The sequence below is a fragment of the Thamnophis sirtalis genome, unplaced genomic scaffold (assembly GCF_051295495.1).
Source record: "Thamnophis sirtalis isolate CommonGarterSnake01/CBP01778 unplaced genomic scaffold, rThaSir2_p1.2 scaffold_6, whole genome shotgun sequence".
Taxonomy (NCBI): Eukaryota; Metazoa; Chordata; class Lepidosauria; order Squamata; family Natricidae; genus Thamnophis; species Thamnophis sirtalis.
In genome coordinates, this window is record NW_028261386.1 from 95415316 (window position 1) to 95439125 (window position 23810).

At 35.4% G+C, this 23810-nt stretch overlaps 1 protein-coding gene across 1 annotated transcript in view; it reads left to right on the plus strand.

The window, feature by feature from the left end:
• ARHGAP18 (Rho GTPase activating protein 18) overlaps positions 1-23810 on the plus strand; it is a 70030-nt gene that overhangs the window by 24051 nt on the left and 22169 nt on the right. Inside the window, exons 2-7 of the mRNA XM_087718502.1 lie at positions 4459-4658; positions 8186-8421; positions 11372-11444; positions 16038-16195; positions 17444-17609; positions 23685-23776. Of these exons, the coding sequence (XP_087574628.1) occupies positions 4459-4658; positions 8186-8421; positions 11372-11444; positions 16038-16195; positions 17444-17609; positions 23685-23776 (925 nt within the window). The remainder of the gene's footprint in view (positions 1-4458; positions 4659-8185; positions 8422-11371; positions 11445-16037; positions 16196-17443; positions 17610-23684; positions 23777-23810) is intronic.

Sequence of the window (23810 nt, forward strand, 5' to 3'; positions counted from 1 at the left end):
ACAGAGAATTAGGTGTTCAGCACAGTGATAACACAAGGGGAAAAACTGTCCCTGTGTCTACTTCTTTTGGCCTGCAGTGCTCTATATTGCTGTCCCAGGGGAGGAGTTGAAACAGTTTAATGTGCAAGAAGTGAAAGGTCTGTAGATATCTTAGTCCTCTTTCTGGCACGCATAATATGCAGGTCTTCTATGGAAGGCAGCTAGGTTGCAATTATTCTTCCTGCAGTCTTAAACTATCCATTAACTAGACAGTTACAGAAGTACAAATGACAGACTCTGTAAAACTGTATCAACAGTTACTGGGGCAGTCTGAATTTCCATAACATTTTTTTATGCCTTTTTAATGATGGTTTTAATGTTAGGTGTCCATTTCAACTCCCTGGAGATTATAGAACTCAAAAACCTGAAGGACTCTACTGCTGATACTGTGCTTTTAAATATAGTAAAAAGTGGTATAATAAAAGATCTTCTAAAATCCACTCTCATCTCTACAGTTTTAAGCTTGTTCAGCTCCAGATTGTTTCAGCTGTACCACAGGGCCAGTTGTTCAACCTCCTGTCTATACGCAAACTCATAACTATCTCAAATGAGACCAATGATCATTATGTCATCTGCAAACTTCAGAACTTTAACAGAGAGATCTCTAGAGACATAGTCATTGATATATATAGAGAGAAGAGCAATGGAGAGAGCACATAGCCCTAAGGGGCACTTTTTCTAATTGCCTTGTGTAGTAGCTTCACTTGTTTTCTATCTGTCAGAAAGCTGATAAGCTTACAAGTATGAACAGTGAACTGAATCAGTTTAGAGTGAAGAATTTCTGGAGTAATGGTATTGAATGCTGAGCTGAAATCTACAAAAGGGACCCATGCATAGGTCCCTGGCGATTCAAGATGTTGCAAGATGTAGTGCAGTGGCATATTGACAGCGTCATCTGCTGATCTATTTAGGCAAACTGCAAAGGGATCTAACAATGGATCTGTGATGACTTTCAGGGGGCCAGCACTAACCTCTCAAAGGACTTCATAACTCCAGGTGTCAGAGTGACCAGCCTGTAGTCATTCAGCTCTCTGATGGAGGATTTCTTATTCTTATTTCTTAGGATGATGGTAGTTGTGATTTGAAGCAAGAAAGGACACAACACATCTCCAATGATTTATAAAAAATCGGTGTGAAGATGTGAGCCAGTTCTTCAGCACAGGGTTTCAAAAATGAAGAAGTTAATCCAGCTGGGCCTGATGCTGTTCCGATCTTTTGTCTATGAAATAGATAAAATGGCAAAAGCTAATCCTGGTTAGCTATTAAAGGTGTTAACATTTTCAAAGGAAATGGGGCAAGAAAATTAAGTTGGGACTTCATACTGCTAACAGATTACCAGAGTGTCCTGTCAGATCCAGTTTTGGGTATTTGTCTTGAAGCCCTAGGTAATAATTAGATTGTCAAAATAAATTTTAGTGAATTATTTCCATCCATTATGCTTCAGATAACATGTCAATCTAAGCTAATTTTATCTGCAGAGGCCTCTCACGCCAATGATGTATTGAGAAATGTCCATAGATCATATTCTTAAAGATTTTTAAAGGAAAAGTAATCCCTCCATAACACAATTTAAATATTCTTCTGAGTCTTGAGTTGTGATTGAGTAGATTCAATTTTACTTGGCCACTACTGTTCCACAATAATGATTCCGAAAACTTTCTTGAATGTTGATGAAAAAGAGAGAAAGCTTGACATCATCTCACATTGGTGAGATTTCACACCCAATCCCTGGATAAGGTCTGTCAGTCTTATGTAAATGTGAAACAGCAGGAGGGAAAGAGTAGATTCCTTTGGGATATCTTGAAGTACTGTGGGGTTGAGCAATTCTTTTTGTAAGTGAAAGCCAGGAGCTGAACTGCTGTTTAAAAGAGAAATATTGGTTGTAAAGGTCAGTGAGTTTTAAGAATCTGAGGTTTAGAATATTGAACAGTTCTCATGTGCTACAGTTCCCACATCAGCAGTTCTACCTTCAGGCAGAACTCTTTTTTTATCACCTATCACCTATCCATCACCTTCCATTGCTCTGTCTTCCTTTTGAGTTCAGGTGTTTAAAAATACTCTGCTCCAGGGGTGGCATACACTTCCCTACAGATTCAGAAATGTGAGCGCACACACCTAGCTCTTTTGGTGAAAAAATTGCCTAAATGCGATGCTATAGAGCCGGGTGTGGATGGGTGGGGCCACCTGCAATTTCCGCTACCTATGACACTTCCCTGCAGATCTATCCACCAAATACAATGAAAACAACTCTGTTTACATATTCCACTCTCGCTCTTGGAATGGGACAACTCGCTGCAGCCAATTTACCAGGACCAACTTGCCATGGTCAACTCATGACTGCCAATTCTTCATGGCCAACTCATCACGGCCAACTTGCAATGGGACAACTCAATATGGCCAACTTGCCATGGGACACCTTGCTACAGAACAATTCAATTTAATTATTTAAAATAATTAAATATTTTAGTTTTTGTCATTCACATTTCATTTTGTCCCTCCTTTGGCATCCTTTCTTTAATGATTCTATTCCACTATTTTTTGATATTAGTGTGTAACTCTTGTCCTGCAGCAAGTTAGCTGTAGCGAGTTGGCCACGGCAAGTTTTCCATGGCAAGTTGCCGTAGGCTCTTCCATCTTTCACACTGGTATTGGCATCAAACGAGGATCAGAAATAAGGATTTTCCATTCCACTGAAAGGAACAATTAATTAAATTGAATAATTTAATTGCTATTCTATTAGTCTGAAAAAATTTGCTAGGGCATGTCAGTGAATTAGTACTTGTAAAAGTAACTTGTGTTATGCAAGCTTAACGATCACCATATTCTAGTGTAGTGGTGATCATTTCAGTGTCCTTTTCACATAAAAAGTTTGCTGGATCACCATTTAACTGGATATAAACATTTTTAATGCATGTGTATCCCATGGTAACAACTTGGTTTGTGGTTACTTTTATATGCTAGTTTCTTGAACAAAAATATGAAATATCAGTTATCTGAATTGCATTTCATTTATTCTTTTTGTGTCATGAAGTCATTTTCGACTTTCAATTAGATTTTCTTCATGATGATCTATCTATAACCTATTCTTTCAAGTCTTCTAATAGGGCACTCATTGCTGCTAGAACTGAATCCACCCACCTTGCTGCTGGTCATCTTCTCTTTCCTTCCATCTTTCCCGGGATCAGAGCCTTTTCCAGATAGCTGGGTCTTTGCATAATGTGTCCAAAATAGCATAATTTGTGTTTAGAGTAAGAATTCCTATGCACAAACTGGACAACAAATTAGATTAAACTGCAAATATAAACCTTTGTGACAACAGAACAAATAAATTATGCATGTGTGTATGTCTGTGTACATGTTAAGTAACACTGTTAACAGTTTATTATTTTTAAATTATGTTTGTGGAACTGGCAAATTTTAATGCAGTGGACTTAGAATGTTACATTCTTAAGTCAGTTTAAGGGAAGATACAGTAAACAAATTAAAGCGTGCCACAGCTTGGACACAAAGATAAATAGATTCACCTCAGGGCATTGAACTTGTTTTCTTTATTTTAGCTCAAGTTGTCTGGGGAGAGTTTATCCATGTTTGAAGTACATCTAAATAGACTCAAAGGGCATGATGAGTCTTAATTTTGGGAAAAACTACTGTGAGAAAATATGCTTCTTCTTCATGAAAGACAGTGGAACTCAGTGGAATGTTGATGATTAATGCTTTAAAAAAGCATTTTTCTTAGAGTTAGAAAATGTTTCTAGTGTTCACTTAATGTTGACACATTTTTTTAAAAGTAATGAACAATTTTATTATCTTACTTGTATGCCCACGTCTTTTCCATTGTCGCCTTCTGGAATGTTTTTCATGACTTATAGCTCTACTAAGATGTGGTTCTTTTACTGAGATTTGGGATCTTTATCTGTAGTGGAGCCTGTTCAGTATATTGAATGTTATGGAATGTTTCTGTAACTGAAATGTTTATTATTTAATGGTTTTAACTTTTTTCATATTTTAAATGTTTTAATGTGCTTTAGATTGCATTTAGTGTATTATTTTTGATTGTGTTTTAAGTGCTGTAAGCCAGAGAGCCTCATGCTTGAGATTGGCATCTTCAAGTTGAAGACATACATACATACATACATACATACATACATACATACATACATACATACATACTATTCCTATGTGTCTCCACTTCAAGTACTAAGTAAGAATGGCTGTTTATCGTTTAAGCTTGGATAAATTAAGCCAATGGTGCCATCTGTTGAGGCTGAAGAAATGCTTAATGGCTCTCAGGAGACGATTCTCACCTCTGTGGTTTGGCATCAACCCATGGAGTCATCAGGATTGGGTTTCTTGTAGACTTTGATGCCATTCTGGGCTTGTTCCACAGGCTTAAATTATTTTGGTGTGTTCGTTTTCTAGCCGGAGGTCTGGCCAATATACAATGAATCATGATAACTCTAAGAAGCCTTCGGGGAAGCTCCCTTGCGAGCATTCAGGATCTCAAGATTCACTTGACGAATTATCCATGGATGACTACTGGAAAGAACTTGAAAATATCCATGAAACAAGAAGTGGTAATCATGAAGAACGTGACCCGGTTGTAGTGAAAGAACCTGATGGTAATCACAGTTAAACTCTATGAAATTATTCCATAGATTTTGAAGGTTTGATTTTGCACTGTTTGGTTTATGCTTCTAGTCTAGGCTTGTATAGTACAGATTTAAGATTGGTGGATATTTCTAAATCTGTCACCCAGTAACGGTTCACTGGTAATAATGTGAAAAACATGGATGTGTTACTATAGATTACTAAGGACTGTAGGGAAAGATACTTCCTTAAATAAAATATAATTTATGTTTGGAATTTATGGTGACCACATGTTCAGAGGGATTTAAAGAAGGATTATGAACAGTTATTTATTAATTATGACACTGAAAACCATAACAGATATTACAGTGTTTTAATTTTGGGCATTTGGTTGACTACTTCTGGAACCAAGATGTTGTATATCATAAAGCTTTAATTATACTCAATAGGTTGGTTCTATATGTCTCCTATTGATGTTGAAGGGAGTATGAGAGGCTCTGAATTTTGTGATGCTTGCTAGCTATGTAGTCATCTCCAGTCAGAATGTGCACATTCACCATATAAAAAGTAATAGGACTGGAGAAGATAATGGAATAAAATACAAGTCATTTGTGCATATGGGTTACAAGGCCTACATCAAACCAGGTTCATCTTTACTGTTGGCAATTGGCTCCTCATTAACTATTTTATTTTTCTGTCATCGTAGCTTCTCGTGAAATGTGCTTTGGAACCAACCACAACTAATTATTGGTTGTGTGCTCAACATTACCACAATACTGTGATAGCCATTGATGATCAAACATTAATCATCTTTAAAAATGTTCCTTTAAAAAACCGCCAAGCCAAAAATAACAATAGTGTTCTAGAAATTCAGGAGTATTTTTTACTATATTTTTTTTTAAAAAAAACTATTAAAAAAGTCTGTATGACTGGTTTCTTCATTTATGAAATTGGAATTAATTGAATCCTAAATTACCTGGAATGTAGTGTAATAAAAGATTTCACCATTCCATTGGCTGGTTCACAGTAATGTATGTAAGATAATTCATGCTGTGATACTGCTGGCTTTGCTTCCAGATGATATGTGCAACATTTATTGCCCATTGGTTTATAGTTCAGGAGTAAGAAGGAATGTCAGCCATTGTTGATACTGGATAAGGGCCAAACCATAGCTGAAGTAGCAGGAAGTTGTTGTTCCAATTTTATAAAGAATGATTGTCTTGTAAAGCTAGAACCTGCAATACAACATCCATTTGTCATGCTTGAGGAATTTTGCTTTTAGAAATGATCTAGTTTATTTTTCAACTTTTTCTAGTATCTTAAAAATTCTTACTTTTAGATAACACCATTTAAAACTTAATAGTGTCACATACTTATATGTTAAATGTACAAGATTCAGTGTTGATTTAGTGCTAGAAAAAAGAAAGGAAACAATGATATATAATTATATGCCAGGTAATACATTTAGCAGTGTGATTTCAATGCTGATCATATAACTCTTCTTAGAAGCTTGTCAGTCAATCATGTATTTTATTATTAGGAATATTTAATTCTTAGGGTTTTTCACATTGCCAAAAGATATAAAAATTGTAACCTTGCAATAAAATATTGTAGAAATACTAAATTTTTAAATTTAGAAAGACTGGGATTGCTAAAAGAGCAATAGTAGCAAAATATTTTATGGCAAACTAACAAAATAAAAGCACAAACTGCATTACAAATACTTAGTATTTATTACTCTGTTGAAGAATTACATCTAAATAAAATTAATATTTTATTGGAAATGTTTTTCAATAAAATATTAATTGTGTTATTTCTGCTATGGAGGTTTATCCAAACATGATTTAAAAATAACAGAGAAAACTTTTATTGAATTATATCTAACAAACTTTAACACTGTTTATCAAAACTAAGTTCTGTTTTAGATTTGGAGTTGGAGAATAATTTAAACTTGAGTTAAAATATTTTTTTTTTAAAAATGAACCATTTTTTTTCCATTTTATCTAAAGGAAAGCTGATATGAATAAATTTGCGAAGATAGCAGAAACACTATTGAGTAATCCTACAGTAGTTGTCTGGCAGACTAATGATTTATAGTTTTTCTCTGCAGGACTCCTGCATTCAGGAAAGTATTAAAATGTTGCCAGCTAGAAACAATAAGGAAATTATCCCCTTACTTAGAAATCACTAAGGAGCAAGGAGAGCATCAACAAAGACAATTGAATGTTGCAGTGCAATAGCCCATTTGCAGTAATAGCACTCATTAGCTTGATAACCTCTGATTAAATTGAGTTAACAAAGAGTTCCCAAAGAAAAACAAGTTGCTTGGAAAGGATAAAAATTACAGATGATATATTCTGATGCAACACATTCATATTTTTTGAAGGAAATCCATGCAACAAAACCCACAAATTTACAAGGAATCAGCAGTAAAGAGAAGTGATGGTTTCAATACAGATATTATAATAGTTTCACTATGTACATCTACCTTGTACTTTCTCGTGGAATTCAATGGCCATATTCATATGTAATAGCAAATCATGTCTTGCTACATTTACTGTCTCAGGTTTGCAAGCATTTATTTCCTCTCAAACTTTTTAATGGTTTGGGAAAAAACCAGTTTTCTCTATCTAGATGTAATAACAAATATAAGACTGTGCAAAGCAGTAACATCTAATCCCGTGATGGCGAACCTATGGCACGCATGACAGAGGTGGCATTCAGAGCCTTCTCTGATGGCACATGAGCCGTTGTCCCAGTTCAGCTTCGCTGCACATGTGTGCATGTCTCCTGCTGGACAGTTGGTCTTTGGGTCTACTGTAAATGGATGGTGTGGGGGAGTGTGCGTACGTGGGGGGGTCATACACCCATGTGTGGGGGGTCACATGCATGTGTGGTGGCAGGGCACATGGGGGGTTATGTGCACATGCATGGGGGTGGGACGCATACACGGGCGTGTGTGTGTGTGCACGCATTGTATTTTGGGGATTCGGTACGGGCTTTGGGCACTCGGACTGGAAAAGGTTAGCCATCACTGATCTAATCTGACCCCACAGTTATGGAATAACCAGGGAAAAACAAAGCAGGCAAATACCCTTGAGATTCAGGACTTCTCAGTCATGTAACTTCCATCTATGCTTGCCATGATTATTGTGGGAAAGAGAAAAGATTTGTGGGATAGCAATGAAGAATAACACAAAACAGAAAGCAAATATCTTGATATTTGAATGTTCCTTTCTACAGCTTCATTGCAATCCCTAGTAATACTTAAAAACACCTTTTCTATATAAGTCAATTGGTTTCATCTAATTTTTGTGCAGAAGTAATGAAACATGGTTCAGCTTAAATCAAGTCTTTTGGCCTCAACAAGATAGGTTAGAAATTTTTTAACCATGTTTGAGTTGAATCACTAGTTGTGGCCTCTTTTTCTTTTTTAATACATGAAAAAGTTTCTACTATACCATAGAGAGTATTTTCATTTTTCTGTTAAAAATATGGGGTTAAATGTAATACAAAGTGCATCCTTACATGTATGTCCTTCTTCCTTTCATTTGAGTAGAGGGTGAATTGGAAGAAGAGTGGTTAAAAGAAGCAGGTCTGTCCACCCTCTTTGGTGAAGCTGCTGGAGATTCCCATGAAAGCATGGTGGTTTTGGCTACCTTGACGAGAACTCAGGCTATAGCAGTGCAGAAGCGAGTTGATACCGTCACCCAGACAATGAGGAAGAAAAACAAACAGTACCATGTTCCTGATGTGAGAGAGATCTTCAAGCAACAAAATGAATCAATGGAAAAAGTAAGTTCCTGTTTTGGGGCTTTGATTTGACGTTTTTGAAAAAGTTTTTTTTTTAAACAGCGGGATAAATGGGAAGTGAAATGCACTTTTTCCATTTTAGCAAAACCCACAGTAGAGAACATTTCAGAAGAACTGAAGATAAAGATAAAGTCTGAATTTGCCAAGATTTTTTTTAAAGGGTAGATTGCCTATGTAAAGGATCACACATGCTTTCTTTGCCTTTTTTTCCCCTTTTGTGAGGATTCTATACTTTGAAGTGAAATTAAGCAATTTTTCAAGGGAGCATATTTTAATGTAAGTTAGAGAACATGAGTTTTGTTTTGATCTTTGTGTCTTTCATTTAAACATAAATGAGAATGATGCAACTTTTGTTTATGAGTAGGCATTGAAATAAATTTGCACGACTAATACAAATCGATTTTTCTGAATTGAGAATTCCCCAGCAGTTATAAAATTGAGAAATGTGAATTAATTGCTCATATCACTATTCTACAACGAGTGAAAAAATATTTTCTATATAGAATATTTAGAATGAAAGAAAGTACACATTGTAAAGGAATACTTCCCTGCTAGGTAATGTCATTCAATTAATTCAAATTTAGGAGAGACCCAATACAGTGTTCAATATTTTATTGAATTGTATACAGCTATGATATTTTGTTAATTATTGAGGGCATTTTGATGTAATGATTGCATTGTTGGACTATGACCAAGAAGACCTAGTGTGCATTCAAACCTTATATCTAGAGGAAAGGTAACATATAAATTTAATATTTAAATAACAAATATTGAAGAACGGCTGATAAAATATAAGGTTACAGAGGCATATCTATAAAAGCATTAGAAGTCTACTTCAGTGCAAAGGAGGCACTATTTTTCTAATGTCCCACGAAACTTGATGCACCTGCATCTCTGTTACATATGAATATATTGTAGACGCTTGAGATTTCAGTGTTTTACAATAAAAATATGAAAAAAGTATTTATTTTTATTAGGAACAAAAATAGGAAGTGGTAGATAATCTTAAAATGTAATTCCTAAGATTTGCAGACTGTTATGTAGCACATTCTCTATTTGTTTTAAGACATATAATTGAGATCATACACAGTAATGCAGCAAGTATTGGGCATTTACATGGCCATTCTCCTTTTGTGGCATTCCTATAGTTCCTTCCAGTCAGAGTTTATGTTTGGTTCATGATACTGATTCAGCCCATTTCGCTACTGTCTATTCCATCAATTTAGCTTTCTCTCTTGAAAATAGAGAAGCCAGGAGGAGAACAACAAATTAGTTTCTGCATGTTTTAGCTGTGTGTATACTGATTTAATGAAACAGTGGAGTCTCTTTTTAGAGTAATAAATTGCATTTTCATTCTTTGATACCATCAACAATGCTACTTTTTAATATGAAATATAACTCTATGCTTATGTTATATTTGTAAATAGGAAAACAGTTTTGGTGGGTTTTTTTCTTTTTAAACCAATAAGAAACAAGACAACAAATGTATTATTATGAAAATATTGCACCTAGTTAAGAGATGGATTTTTATCTGGAACAACAAGATCTTTTATATAAGACAAGATTAGTAATGATAAGCTGTGAAGGAATTTTGATAACCTATTGGAAATCCAATATAGATAAGATCTGGATAAAAATATGTGCCACCATTACTAAGCAGTCTTAACTCACATGGATTCTTTCTTTTAACAAATAAGGCAATATTTTATTAACTCTCTCTCTCCCATTTAAAATCTGTCAACAGGGAAGAATTGAAAATATGTTGAAAATAAAAGTAATTTCACTGTTCCACTCAACATTAATATATAGGGCACATTTGCTATTATATGGTTTAGTGTGTGGAAATACAATGTAAAATAAAGTCTAAAGAAAAAGCTAAGCTCTCTCCACATTTTCCACTTCAAAATGGGTATTCTGTAATGTGAATCATAATATCAGGGGAAAAAACAGTCTAGAAAATCAGTGGATAGGCAGGGCAGGCAAAAATAACACTTTATCTCTAAGCCACCCAGAGTTGACACTTCGATGGCAAATAAATAAATCTCTTCCACCATTTGCTATTAAAAGGAGGCTTTCAAGAAACAACTCACCTAAATTGGCCAACTACAGGCATTCTTTGAATTAAAAGAATTGCAAAGTGACATTTCTCTATTTTGAGTCACTTGTTTTCATTTTTGCAAGTTAAAAGAGTAATCCATTATATCTTTATGGAAATTATATTAAGAGTCTCTGTACATTCTAAAATTCCAAGTATTCAGGTATTAACTGTATTCCTTTTCTATGAACTTTCATAAAATCAAATTAATTTGAATCAAAATGATTCAATGTATTCAACTACAATACATTTGATTTGGTTTAATATGCTTCAGAAGGCTGGTTTGGACCATAGATCTGAGAGATTGTAGAATTAATTTTTAATTCTACTGTTGGTAAAATATAGAGAGCACTATACATTGGTATAAAGAGCTTATTGTTTTATAGATTGTTTTAACATTCATTTTCTACTATGTTTTTAATTTATGTGAAATGTTAATATACACCCTATATCCATATGCTAAATAAATAAATATAGTAGAACCTCTGGTCAAGACCATAATTTGTTCTATAACTTGGTTGCAAACTGATTTGATCGTGACCTGAACCTAATTTTGGAAATTTGGTGTTTACAAAAAAAATGGCGTGGAAGGCAAAATTGGCCGCGGGGGAAAAAATTGCAAATTTTTTGGCTGCAACCCGATTTGGTCATGGTCATGACCAGAGGTTCTACTGTATATCTTATTTAGTTTGTCTTAGAAGTTGTTTTTTATTCCTCTGAAATAGCAAGTAATTAATACTAATTAATGCTATTTAATAAAACAGATAGCATATCATTGATATTTAGTTTTCAGTCCTGTGTATCTAATTATTTGTGTACTTATTTCATATATTGTAGGAATCCAGCATTGATCACCAGCCTATAAGAGCAGAAGGGAAAAAGGAAAGTTCACAAAAAGATGCCAAAGAAGGTAAATTTTTGTGTAAACTAAAAACTAGGCTATTCTACTAACAGCTGGTGAGCAACATGACTAGTTCTCTTAAGAAATTATGTTTATTATATAGCATAATAAGGCAAAGATATTGTTAGTAAAATAACAGCCATGGTTTTTAGAAATCTGTTGGCTAAAAAGAAGCTCTGGTTTACCTGATCATATTAGGTCAAAAACAAATATTGCTATATGACTTAATTAGGTTTGTGGGCACAGTAATAGATTAAATATTTTACAGATACACTATATTGTCAAAAGTATTTGCTCACCCATCCACATAATCGGACTCAGTTGTGAGCAAATACTTTTGGCAATATAGTATATGTTAAAAATTCACAATCATATGGCCAGGGTCAGAGATTACGAAATTCTGGATTCAAATATATGAAGGGCCAGATCATCTCCCTTTGTTCTACTCAGAGTTGTAGTGCTTTCAAGATACGTATGATTTGGCAACCTTATTGTATGTGATTTTTGAAGCAGAGAGTAAGCCACATATGCTTCATATGTTCAGTGCAACTCAGAATTAGGATATTAAAATAGATGAAGGAACCATAAGCAGAAGTACAATTAAGACAGAGATGGGTATACCATAATCCATAATTGCCAACCAATACTTGAGGGAAGAAAAGCAACAAAAGAAAATAGTAATGTGTCTGAACTAATTCTAAGAAATTGTATTAATTTGTGAACAGGCATAGTGACAACAGCCATGGAGTCTTGCATGTAGAAAATCAATCAATGTAGTACCATTAACAGTCATACTGCAAAATTCCAAGTTCAAGTACTAAACAGCGTGTACTCATAAGAACATTAGTAAAATCTTCTCTCATTTAAGCCATCAGGCAGCCATTTGCTGGTAAGAACTGTTTGTAGGATGGGAAGGTTGCCAAACTGCTGGGTCAGCATAAGGCTGAGAGGGGAAGATTGAAAAACTCGGATCTTCTGCCAATTAACCAGACTCTGGAATCTTAGCTTGGAAAATGACCAAGCATTTATTTTAGAATTTTGTAACACTTGGTTCTTTTTTCCCCAATGCCTCTTCATGACTGCTTTAGAAATGGGAAGTTGTAAAAAACTATTTTCATGTGCTCCATGCTCTGCAGCCCTGCATGCAAATGGCCATTTAATATGACATTTGACAACTTTACTGCCTAATGGAGCACTGCTTCCAAGTTGGGACAGGATGAAAATCTGTTCCATCTGCTGATTTAGCCAGGCTTATCTTGGAACAAACTCTGGTCTACATTAGGTATTCTTCAAATAATTATCAGTTCTACTTTTACAAAGCATTATATGGGCATGGTGTTCAATGGGATTGGAATTGGGGTTGCCTCATATATGAAGTTATATTAATTTTAATTTTACCCTACCACATCAAAGGTATTGTATACCATCTATCAAAATCTAATATAAATTGTTCCAGTACAATACACATATTAACTTGGACAAATTTTGAAATATCTAGTAATATAATAAAATAGTAATAATAATAAAACCACAAATCACATCTGTGAATACCATTCCAATGAGACATGTGACTCTAATGAATGTAAATTAGATTTAGCTCTAAATGTTTATGGGGATACTTGTCAAGGTTGTAATATTTGACATCAAACCATACAGCCCGCACTATTTTCTCCAGTAGTTTGCAAATTCACTTTATATGATCTTATGGGGGAATGTAACAGTAGCATAAGGGGAGCTTGTATGTGCTTTGGATGTAGATAGGTAAGAGAAAAGAGAAATTATTTTTCCCCTTTCATCTGTAACCCCCTGCATTAGATCCACTGCTGTTTTTCTTCTGAAGTTTGCAAGTTTCTTAGAAAGTCACCTTCAGCTGTGTACTATTTTCAGAACAATTGCCCACAGAAAACAGAGATATTTTTTTAAAGAAGAAATCCTCAATATATAAATGTAGCTCTTTGTATATCTTCCACTTCTTAACACTATTAATCTGAAACGTTATAACTAAACTCCCTAAATTGTGAATTTCATCCAGTTTCCCAAATACCTTTTTAAAAATCTGTTTCCAAACTCAAAGTTTAAAGGCAGTTGGAACAAAACTAGTATATCTGTAAGCCAACAGGTAGCAGGCCACATTCCCTCATTGGTTTAGAGAATGCCAAAGAAAATAAAAGATGTAGCTAGTGATACTCAATAAGAATTTCTAGTGATACTCAATAAGAAATACGGAGATTTGGGCTCCGCACTAAATCAGTAGGTTTCACAATTGATTTACAGGTAATCCTCAACTTACAATCATTTGTTTAGAGATCAAAGTTACAACAGGACTGAAGAAAGTGACGTACGGCTGGTCTTCAAATTTATGGCAACTGCAACATCCAATGGTCATGAGATCAAAATTCAGGTGCTTGGCAACCAGCATGTATTCACAACAGTTGCAGTGTCTCAAAATCATGTGATTGCCATTTGCAACTTTCCCAGCAGGCTTCCCGCCCATAAAGTCAATGAGGGAAGCCAGATTTGCTACTGACAGCATGATTCAACCATAGCAGCGATTCACTTACGAACCGTGGCAAAAAAAATATGTCATTGGAAACAACTCACTTAAAAACTGCCTTGCTTAGCAATGCAAATTCTGGCCCCAATTGTGGTTGTAAGTCCACAATTAGCCTGTATTTTGAACTGCTGAATTTCATCCAGATGATACGATTAGGGTATAGCTTCAGTAGAGAAAAAAAAAGCCTGGCTTGGGTTTTGGTTCTTCTCTTCTCCTTATGGTCCATTATGCATTGGGAGAGGGGGGTATTGTGTTAAAGGAACAGCTGTCTTGACAATCACTCTCAGGTTTATAGTAAAGAATTGTACATGTTACTGGAATAGCATTTGAAGCGTGTCATTGTTTTGCTTGTTAAACGTACTATCTTTCTTAGGCTATGGAGGACATGGTGGTGTTAACCATCAGTGATTTATACTCCATTTTTCTATTCTGGCAAATAGTCAAGACATCTAACAAAAATTTGAATATAAGGACAATATACTTTATGAAAAGGCTCCGGGTGACTTTGTGGAGTCACATGGAAAGACACTATGTGATAGCAGAGTAGCCAAAGGTGTCAAACGGTAGTTCTGTAGCCCCATTTTGTGTCTGTGGCCTACAGGAAGGACTGGAACTGCAGTTAATCAGTCCCTCCTAGATTCAGTTCTGCTGAGATGGTCAGAAAAATATACCAAAAGATCCAGAAGAATATTTCCCATTTCTCCAATTCAGTTTTGAGTATAGGACATCATCCCACACAACCAAAGCGTTTTCAGCACTACATTTTGGCAAAAGCCCAGTTGAAACGCATCCAGATAATTAGTATCATTCAAGGGCATTTAGAGCTGCAAGAGCAAACCTTCTGAATCATGTTTTCCAGAGACTTTAATTGTACAGCTCTCCCAAGTGAAGACTGGAGCCCAGAAGGCTGATGCAATCTTGTGCAGACAGCCTCTGCTGAGAGTGCATACTCAAAGCCTGTTCATGCATAAAAGCTTGTTTTCCACAGGTAGCAAGCAGATAAGCAGGCAGCCAGGTGGTCAAGGACATCTTCTCTTTGTCTTACCATTCTAACTAGGTCAGCCAGATAGAAAGCTGGGTGTTCAAAGACAGTTTTTGTTTGTTTATTTATTTGAATTGCAAAAAAATCCACAGTGCCAAAAAATACCCCAACCCCACAATGTTCTGTAAAATATGTCTGTCCTTTGATAGTGAATTAGTTTTCTGGGGAAGAAATTTACTGAGAACAATCTCAGTGAACGGATGGTACATTCTTGGATAAAGGAGGGCTACAATTCCTTAAAAATGTGTTGTATATTTAATGTTAATTTGGGTATGTGGTTCATTCAACTAGAATTGTGTGAGTATGATTACTTGGTTTTTAAAAATATAAATATACGTATTTCAAAACTTAGAAAAATTAACCACAGCATAGGTAAACGATAGCACTTTCAATTTGATACACTTCTCTATTTAAAAATAAATAGTAAGTTAGAAAAACGAAGTGAAAATTCAAGCACAGGTTACAACTTACATTGCTACTTTTTCATAGAATGGAGCAACCTGAAATTGAGTTCATTTAAGGGCTGAGGGAAAGCCAGGCATTATGATGGATAGCCTCTAAAACAAACATGAAAGTTAGGCTTGAAACATGGGGAGTTATGATATGTGATAGTCCTGTGTAAACCTGTAACAGGTTGAGTCATTATTATTTGGTTGACTGACGATTAAATCCAGTGCATCTTTTTGTTTCACTGAAAGGAGTGTGATAACTAAAAAAAAAAAAAAAAAAAAAAAAAGGTAGAGGGCAGGGAAACAAATTCTAATTTTCCTCTTCTGTGCAATTTCCAATGTTGCTTGCTTATTTGAATTTTCTCCTTTCATGAGATGGAATTTTCTATAATGTAGACAGTCATTCAATATCACTCAATTTAATCCATTATTTAATTAGCTAAACAATACATTTCCTACCTCCATTGGATTAATATTGGTAAATCCATTATCTTCATGTATTTAACAAAAGAATCCTTTAGATAAAATTTATCCTCTCTCCTCTCTTCGACATTTAGCATATGGTCAACATACTGATAATTGTCCAAGAGAAGATTTGCAACCAGCTGAAACAGACATTAATTTGGAAATATCATTTTCTGAACAAGCAGTTAATCTCAAAAATAACTCTGTAAGTGATGTGTTAAAAGACAAAGAAGATGACACTCTGCTTCCTGTAAGTGTTTATATGTGTATATGTATATATTTAGCCAAAGTTATCAGGCCCAAATATTTTTCAGTGCATGAGCTAACAATGACTTAAAGATTTTTATTTTAATAAATGCAGAAAAGTGAATACTTGGGAAGGAAGGTAACCAAACCAAGAAAAGGAAACTTAGATCTGTATTCAAGAGATAGCAATTTTTTTTATCAGCAGACAATAGAATGGACGATTATGTCCCATGGGGGTCATTGTTGAATCTTAGTGACCACATAGATTCTCCATAAAGAATAGGTAATAGATAAATTGTTTGCGTTTATTGTCTTGTACCCTCCCTTCCTTATTTTATGTAAGCCGCCCTGAGTCCCCTCAGGGAAAAATGCACATCTGAACAAAAAGCACTGAAAAGAAATAAACTATTGCTGATGCTTGCATTTTTGTTCTTCCTGCCAGCTGTATCCTACTGATTTCAATTTTCCCAGGGCTTTTGCATAGAGGTTTCAGCCCAGGACCAGACAGGAAATCTGTTCCCACTGTACTGTCCTTTCTACTTACAGTACATGTATCCAACTCAGTATATTGGAAAAAATTATGTGCTCCTTGCTTCCTCAGCCTGACATTGGAGGAGGACAGTGGTTTTAGGATTATAAAACATTTAGAGTTGCTATACAACCTGTAGGATGCTAAATTAACCACAAATCTGCTTAAAAGTTATTAGTTAACTTTAATTGGGCCAGGTTGCTGGGTAGCCTTCCAGAAGGGTCTATAACTAACTCCAATTGAATTACATAAATGGTCAGAACAAAGGGAAGGGAAGTTTCTAATCAGAAATTTATGAAATACATGCACAACAATAACAAAACAAGTATTCTTCCTGAAAACTTGTAGCCCTCTTCCAAGACAGCAAAGTTTTTAAACTGGGATTCCCATGTTTTCCTTTCTCTGACCACAGTACATTCCCATAGCAGTTCTGAAGGGCTTCACTTTGTACCAAGATTGTATTTTCATTTAAGGAAAGACAAGAATGACTTCTGTTCAGATTGCCTAACTTCAAAGGGCTGCCAGATAGAGAAATTCTCTGCCACTTTCAAAGTCCTCACCTGTTCAAGGCAGTGCCCCAAAAGAACAAATACTTTTGCCAAAAGCCATGCCTGTTGTGCTTTCAGAAATGTGGACTTAGTTCTAGTGTTTCTTGGTTTTTTTAAAAAAATGAAATTGTTAAGACCAAGGTTTCACACAACTGCATTATGTACATTTAAATAGAACTTCAGATTTCCAAAGGACAAAACGGGTACAACAAAAATTGGAGATCTTGCACCTCAGGATATGAAGAAAATCCATGCTTTGGCCCTGATTGAACTGTCTGCTCTTTTTGACATACTTGGAATTGAACTGAAGCCACAGAAGGCAGCAAAAACTAAAGTGAAAGGTGAGTTTGTTGAATTTGGCTTTTGGTTGGTTGGTTGGTTTTGCAAAATACATCTTCGGATAGATATTTGGGTATTTTAAGTTGTAAACATTATCAATGGAGGGGAATAATGAGATACGGTTAGTTTGGATTCTATATACACTTAGAAATAAGAACAGAGTAGAAGGTCATTGTGCAATGACAAATAATTTCCTCATTGCCAGGAAAGCAAGGCAAACTTGCCTAGTGAGTTGAGCTCCATTCAAGAGAGATATTGCCTCCCACCTCCCCCAATCTACGATATGCAAGGCTAAGGTGCTAGTTGGTGGAAAACCTTGGCTCAGATAAGCAGATTTATATTCCACTGATTTCCACTGTAGTGTTAAATATCCTTAAATGTTCTTAACCAGACAGTAGGTAAGCTGCAGTATGAAACTGCATGAAAATAATAAAATATCCTCAAGATAGAGGAGATAATATTTTATATTTATTTTTGACATAAGTTCATGTTTTCTGCCTGTAACCCATTTAGATGATCCCTCTGTACTTATTCTGTTTTGTAAGCTGGCTCTTTATGCTCCCTCTTACTTTCCCATCTCCCCCGTTTTTTTAATATTCATGCTTTCTTTTTGTCTTTTTTTAAAAAAATATTTTTAATTTAAAACAAACACAATCCTTCTTTACATGTTGTAGAAAGTGTATCAGTTGGTTTCAAAAAGACTTTCGTGCATCTCTTCCACAGTCAACAAACATACTTCATATTAACTCAAGTATTTTAACTCAAATATTTAAACATGTCACCATTATCATATCTCCATTTTCATTTGACTATAATTGTTTAAGCGTCCATCATAAAATATACCAAAGTTAATACATAACCACATACCGGCCTTTCAATTACTATTTCTAAGATCCTCCACTAACATTAAATCCTTATGTCCTATTATAGCTAAACATCCATAATATTTAATAACAAAGTTTTCTAATCCTCCTTTCCAAATCACTGTTTAAAATTTACATCCAGTTTCTATATTATACCCATGTCTATATATACGTTGTTATTCTTATCCCTCCTTTATTTGACTATATCTTGTATCATAACATTTCCCCCCTAATAATCGAAACTTTAGCTGCATCTAAGTTGGTTCCCTTTTTTATTAACCTTTATGTATAATCCAAAGGAATTTCTAATCTTCCTTACATGAGTACCATTCCAAATTCATATCCAATTATAATAATCATAACACTACACATTATATACATTAACAACATTATCAATTATTTATTTAAACTATATCTATTATCAATAAATTTCACTAAGTTTAACTAGTTTTAAATTATATTCTTCCATCTATCAACCTGTATCTTTCCAATAGCAAAACAGTCTCGTATCTTTTGCCATTTGTGGTGCCAGTCCTCTAATCATCTCCTTGATCAACTTTGTATGGACTCCTCTTAGCAACTCCTTGCTTATAAGATCTCTCATATAATCTTGATGCCCTTCTTCTGTTTCCTTAATCAGCTTATCTTTGATTGTCAGTAGTGTTATCCATGCTATTGCTAATGAGATTTCTCTCTTTAAATCCATAGATTCTTTGTTTTTTTTTCCTTTTTCTGTGTCTTGCCCTATGAGATAAATTTCCCCTCCCTTTGATTCCTCTTTCAGTATTCCACTCTTTCCATTTTCAGAGACTGGCCAATCACCATAAATATCAGCAAATTTAATCTCTTTATATTCATTTTCCACTTCGACTTTTTGAGTTTTAGTCACCACATTTTGCATTTGATAAACATCTTCAACTTCTTCATCATATTTTGCTGTTATGTGCTCTAAGTCTTCCAACTTCTTGTCTATCTTCTCATATGTATTTGATAATTTCTGTATTTCTGAAAATATATTTTGCAAGTTCAAGGTTTCTGTTTGCTTTTGAAATTGTGCCATTATTTCCAGCTAACAAACACAGCTGCTCTAGCTTGGAAGGTTAAAAAAATTAAACATAGATTCACAAAAACATATGTTTTCACTTTTCTCTGGTTAGAGATATACTTCAAAGGGACATGTATGTGCTTCCCTTCTTATCACTCTTTATAACCGAGCAGTAAGACCTTACAATGCCAAGCCAAAACAATCAGCAAAGAAAAAAATGTTCCATTTCCAAAACACAAAGTCCAATAAACAAAACCTCCAGCCTCCGAGCAGGGTTCCACCACAAATCCGTGAAGCCCTTATCCGCGGAGACATAAGCGCGAAGACTAATTCGCGCTGTTCGAAGCGCTAAGGAAAAACGCGACCCTACCACGATGACATAATCGCGGAGGGCAAATCCGTGCATTCCCAAGCACTCAGTACCCTAACCCTAAACCTAACCCTAACCCTAAACCTAACCCTAAACCTAAACCTAAACCTAACCCTAACCCTAACCCTAAACCTAAACCTAACGCTAAACCTAAACCTAACCCTAACCCTAACCCTAAATCTAACCCTAAACCTAACCCTAAAACAAACCCCTAAACCTAATCCTAACCCTTACCTTAATTGAAATCGGCTTTCTGCCGCCGTGCTGTTTTAAAGTGCCCTTCTGTCGCCGCGCTGTTGTTGCGGCGGTGATGACACGCGATGATGACGTCACGGCTTTAGCGCCGCGATTTTATCACCGCTATTTTGACGAGCGCGGTTTTGTCGTGCCATGTCCGAGCAGAAGTGTTACCGTTGCAAATATTATTTCTTTTGTATCTTTTTTGTATTTCAAGTTAAAAAAAGAGTCCAATCTTTAAATGTGTTAAAAAAAACACCCACAGCAATGAAAGAGAAAAACTTTAGTCCATGGGTTACAGAGAATAATAAAAGAAAAAATAGAAGAAAGCTTAATCCATCCATTTCAAAAGGCTTGCATAAATTCCATCCATGAAGATAGCATTTAAAAAGTAAGATAACCACTGTCCAAAACCATTCCAAATTTAATTCTGCTGCTCAATTCTTCTGTTCTCCAATTTGAGTTAATTTTAAGTTTTTTATAGGCAATCTCTTTTTAAAACAGTAAAAGTTCCTCACCAGCTTGAAACATTTTCTCTTTCTGCATCCTTCCATTTTGGAGCCGCCCCGACTTCGTCAGCCTTGGCTGGATTTTTTGTTGCCGGCTTGAAGAACTTCTCTTGCTCATATTAGGGACTTTGCGATGTCCCTGAGGTCAGCAAGACGTATTCTCCATGTTCACCATCTCTGCGGGATGGTTTAGGTCCAATTGGACCACCCAGTGGCAAAAGTATAGGCTGTGGTCTCGGAGTATCGAGACCGCATGTCCATATCATCTCGACGTTGGCTCCTCCTCCAATATTCATGCTTTCTTTATAAAGTTTCTAGTCTTCAGAAGCGTTGCAAGTTTCTCAGGAAGGGCTTTTTGATTGCTGAGAGCAATCCCTTATGGCTGAGTTCATCAGGCAGGAATGAAATAACCATTTGAAACGCTTAGCACTTGGAAGTTGCATCAATGATACAGAACAACTGAAATACTGCAGGAATGCATTCTGGCCTAGTCTCCTTTTGTTAGACCCATGCACGCTTCTGTATTGTTATGGCTATGGTTTTGCAGGAGTGACACATGATTGGGCCCATGCTTTGGTGAGTTCATCTGACAAGCAATGCCATCTGATGGAGTCTTGGAAGTATGTCTTCTGAATTGTGGCACCTCTGTAACAGCACCTCTGTATACTATCTGTATCAGCAAGTGACCTACTAAATGACTACAACAACCTTTTGAGAGCTGTACGCAGTGAAATTTCATTTTAATGTATGCTAATTAGTGTACAATCAAAGTGACAATAAAGTTATTCTAAATCTAATCTACAACCAAAATTCGGGGTTTAATTCTAGTTGTAAGTCGAGGACTATCTGTATGTCTAGTCCCCCTGTTATAATCATGTTTCCTTTTTCTGATTTAATGTACCAAGCTTCTGTTTCTAATTTATATGCCATCCAAAGTCACTCTTGGATTGTCTTATATTATACATTTTAAATTATAAACAATGAAACACACTCAGCAATAGAGCTCATAGCCTCATTGGGATATGCAGACCCATCACTATTAAAAGATAAAAGGTAAAGGTTTAACCTGTCCAGTCATGTCTGATTCCAGGAGATAGTACTTATCTCCGTTTCTTAGCTGAGGGAACCAGCATTGTCCATGGTCAGTGACTACCTTGACTATATGCTGAGGCTGTTACCTTCCCATCAAAGTGGTAGCAATAGCAATAGCACTTAGACTTATATTCCACTTCACAGCCTTCTCTAAGGGGTTTAAAGAGTCATCATATTGCCTTCAACAATCTGGCTCCTCATTTTACCGACCTTGGAAGGATGGAAGACTGAGTTAACCTTGAATTGGGGAGACTCACCACCATGGTACCTATTTATCTACTCACATTTGCATGCTTTCGAACTGCTAGATTTGCAGGAGTTGGGGCAAGTAACTGGGAGCTCACCCCCATCACACAGCACTCATGTCTTGAACCCGGGCTATCAACTTTCCAGCTGACAAGCTCAGTATCTTTAAACGTGCCCCCATATTACAAGATACCAATTTATAATTGAGGTTGTATGCATGTAGGCTGCATTTATCTAGAAATGCTTACTCAATGTGGAGGTCATCATTTAAGTTCTCCAGAGTTAATTTCAATTTTCAGTATGTCAGGGATAAAACGGATGATTTGAGGGAGGTTTGGCTACTATAGTTTCAAAATTCAGGGCATAAGACTTCACCTCTCCTTTCCTCTGATGGCCAACATACCCAAACTTTATGTGGCGACAAAGAGGGAGGGAATCCTATTTTACCAGTGACCTGAGGCTATAAGGTTACAGCTTGAAACAACTGTGAAATTAATTTAAAAGGGAAAATCAAAAGATAAAGCCTTTTAAAGGAGAGATTATATAACTCATAACTTCTATAATGAGTTTTTTTCATAACTTCTATAATGAGTTTCACTGTTTTCTAAATTTGCCTTCTTAGATTTTTCTTTGATTTTATATCTTTTATTTAGTCTCATATGTTTATGGAAAGACAGGTGGATAAAAACAAACTTTATCCATTATCAGATCAACTTGATTCAGTCTGCCTGAGTGAAATGTGAGTGGTGTGTGTGTGTTGTGTAAACTTCTGTTTTGCATTTATGTGTGAATATCTCATTTTGGATTTCAAGGTAGTGTTCAATAATTTTTTTAAATGCAATTTTTTGTTAAAAAGAAATACAAAACTTATTTTAGAATGGCAGATTAAATAGATAAAAACCAGGAACATATTTTTGTTAGCTGCCATGAATTGAAACATGCTACCAGTTAATCAAGTAGTTTCCTGTGCCAAAATATGCAGGATGTATTCAGTAGAGATGCCGGGGGAGGAACTAAATTACTAAAAGCCACAGTGAGAGATATCTGACTTCTCTGTGTACATGTGATTTTCATCCACCTGCAGAAAATAACTCTTGTAACATATTGTAGAATGTTTTTACAATATTTCAGACTTGTTATATAGTGTATTTCATAAGTCAGTATATGATTTTTTTGTCAATATGATCAGTGTTTAGCTTTGGAGATTTATATTACTGATTGCCACCCAAGAAACTTATCTTTTCACTTACTCCTGTTATTGTGACCTACCCAAGCTTAGTAGATACATGAAAAAACTTCAGAAAAATCAGCAGATGGGCAGAATTGGATTTAATCCTTGTTAATAGTATCAGTGATAATTCAATGTACGTAAATAACTTCACATATTCTCATATCAACCTGTACAAAAAGCAAGTCTATTTATGTATTTCAGATAATAGCCCATGTCTAATTTTAATTAAGGATTTTTTTTCCTCTTCCTTTTGCCCGTGTTTATGTGTGAAGTATTTTTCCTGCATATTTTCATAAAATCATTTTGTCTTCTCTTTAACTGCATGTTTAGTGGGCTTTATTCCTGAAAAATGGCAATTTTGTAATGGGACTGTACTGAAAATAACTTTTCTGTCTGAACATGAAAATTAAAATAAAATATTATTTTAAAATGCTTTCATGTTACCACTTCATGAACCTCCCTTCCCTCTCCCCCTTTATTACAGAATCTGGTCTTTTTGGTGTTCCACTCTTGGTTTTGCTAGAATATGATCAAAAGAGAATTCCAGGTATCCGGACACCATTTATCTTTCAAAAAGTGAGTAGGCTGACTGATGTCCTTTCATTCTACT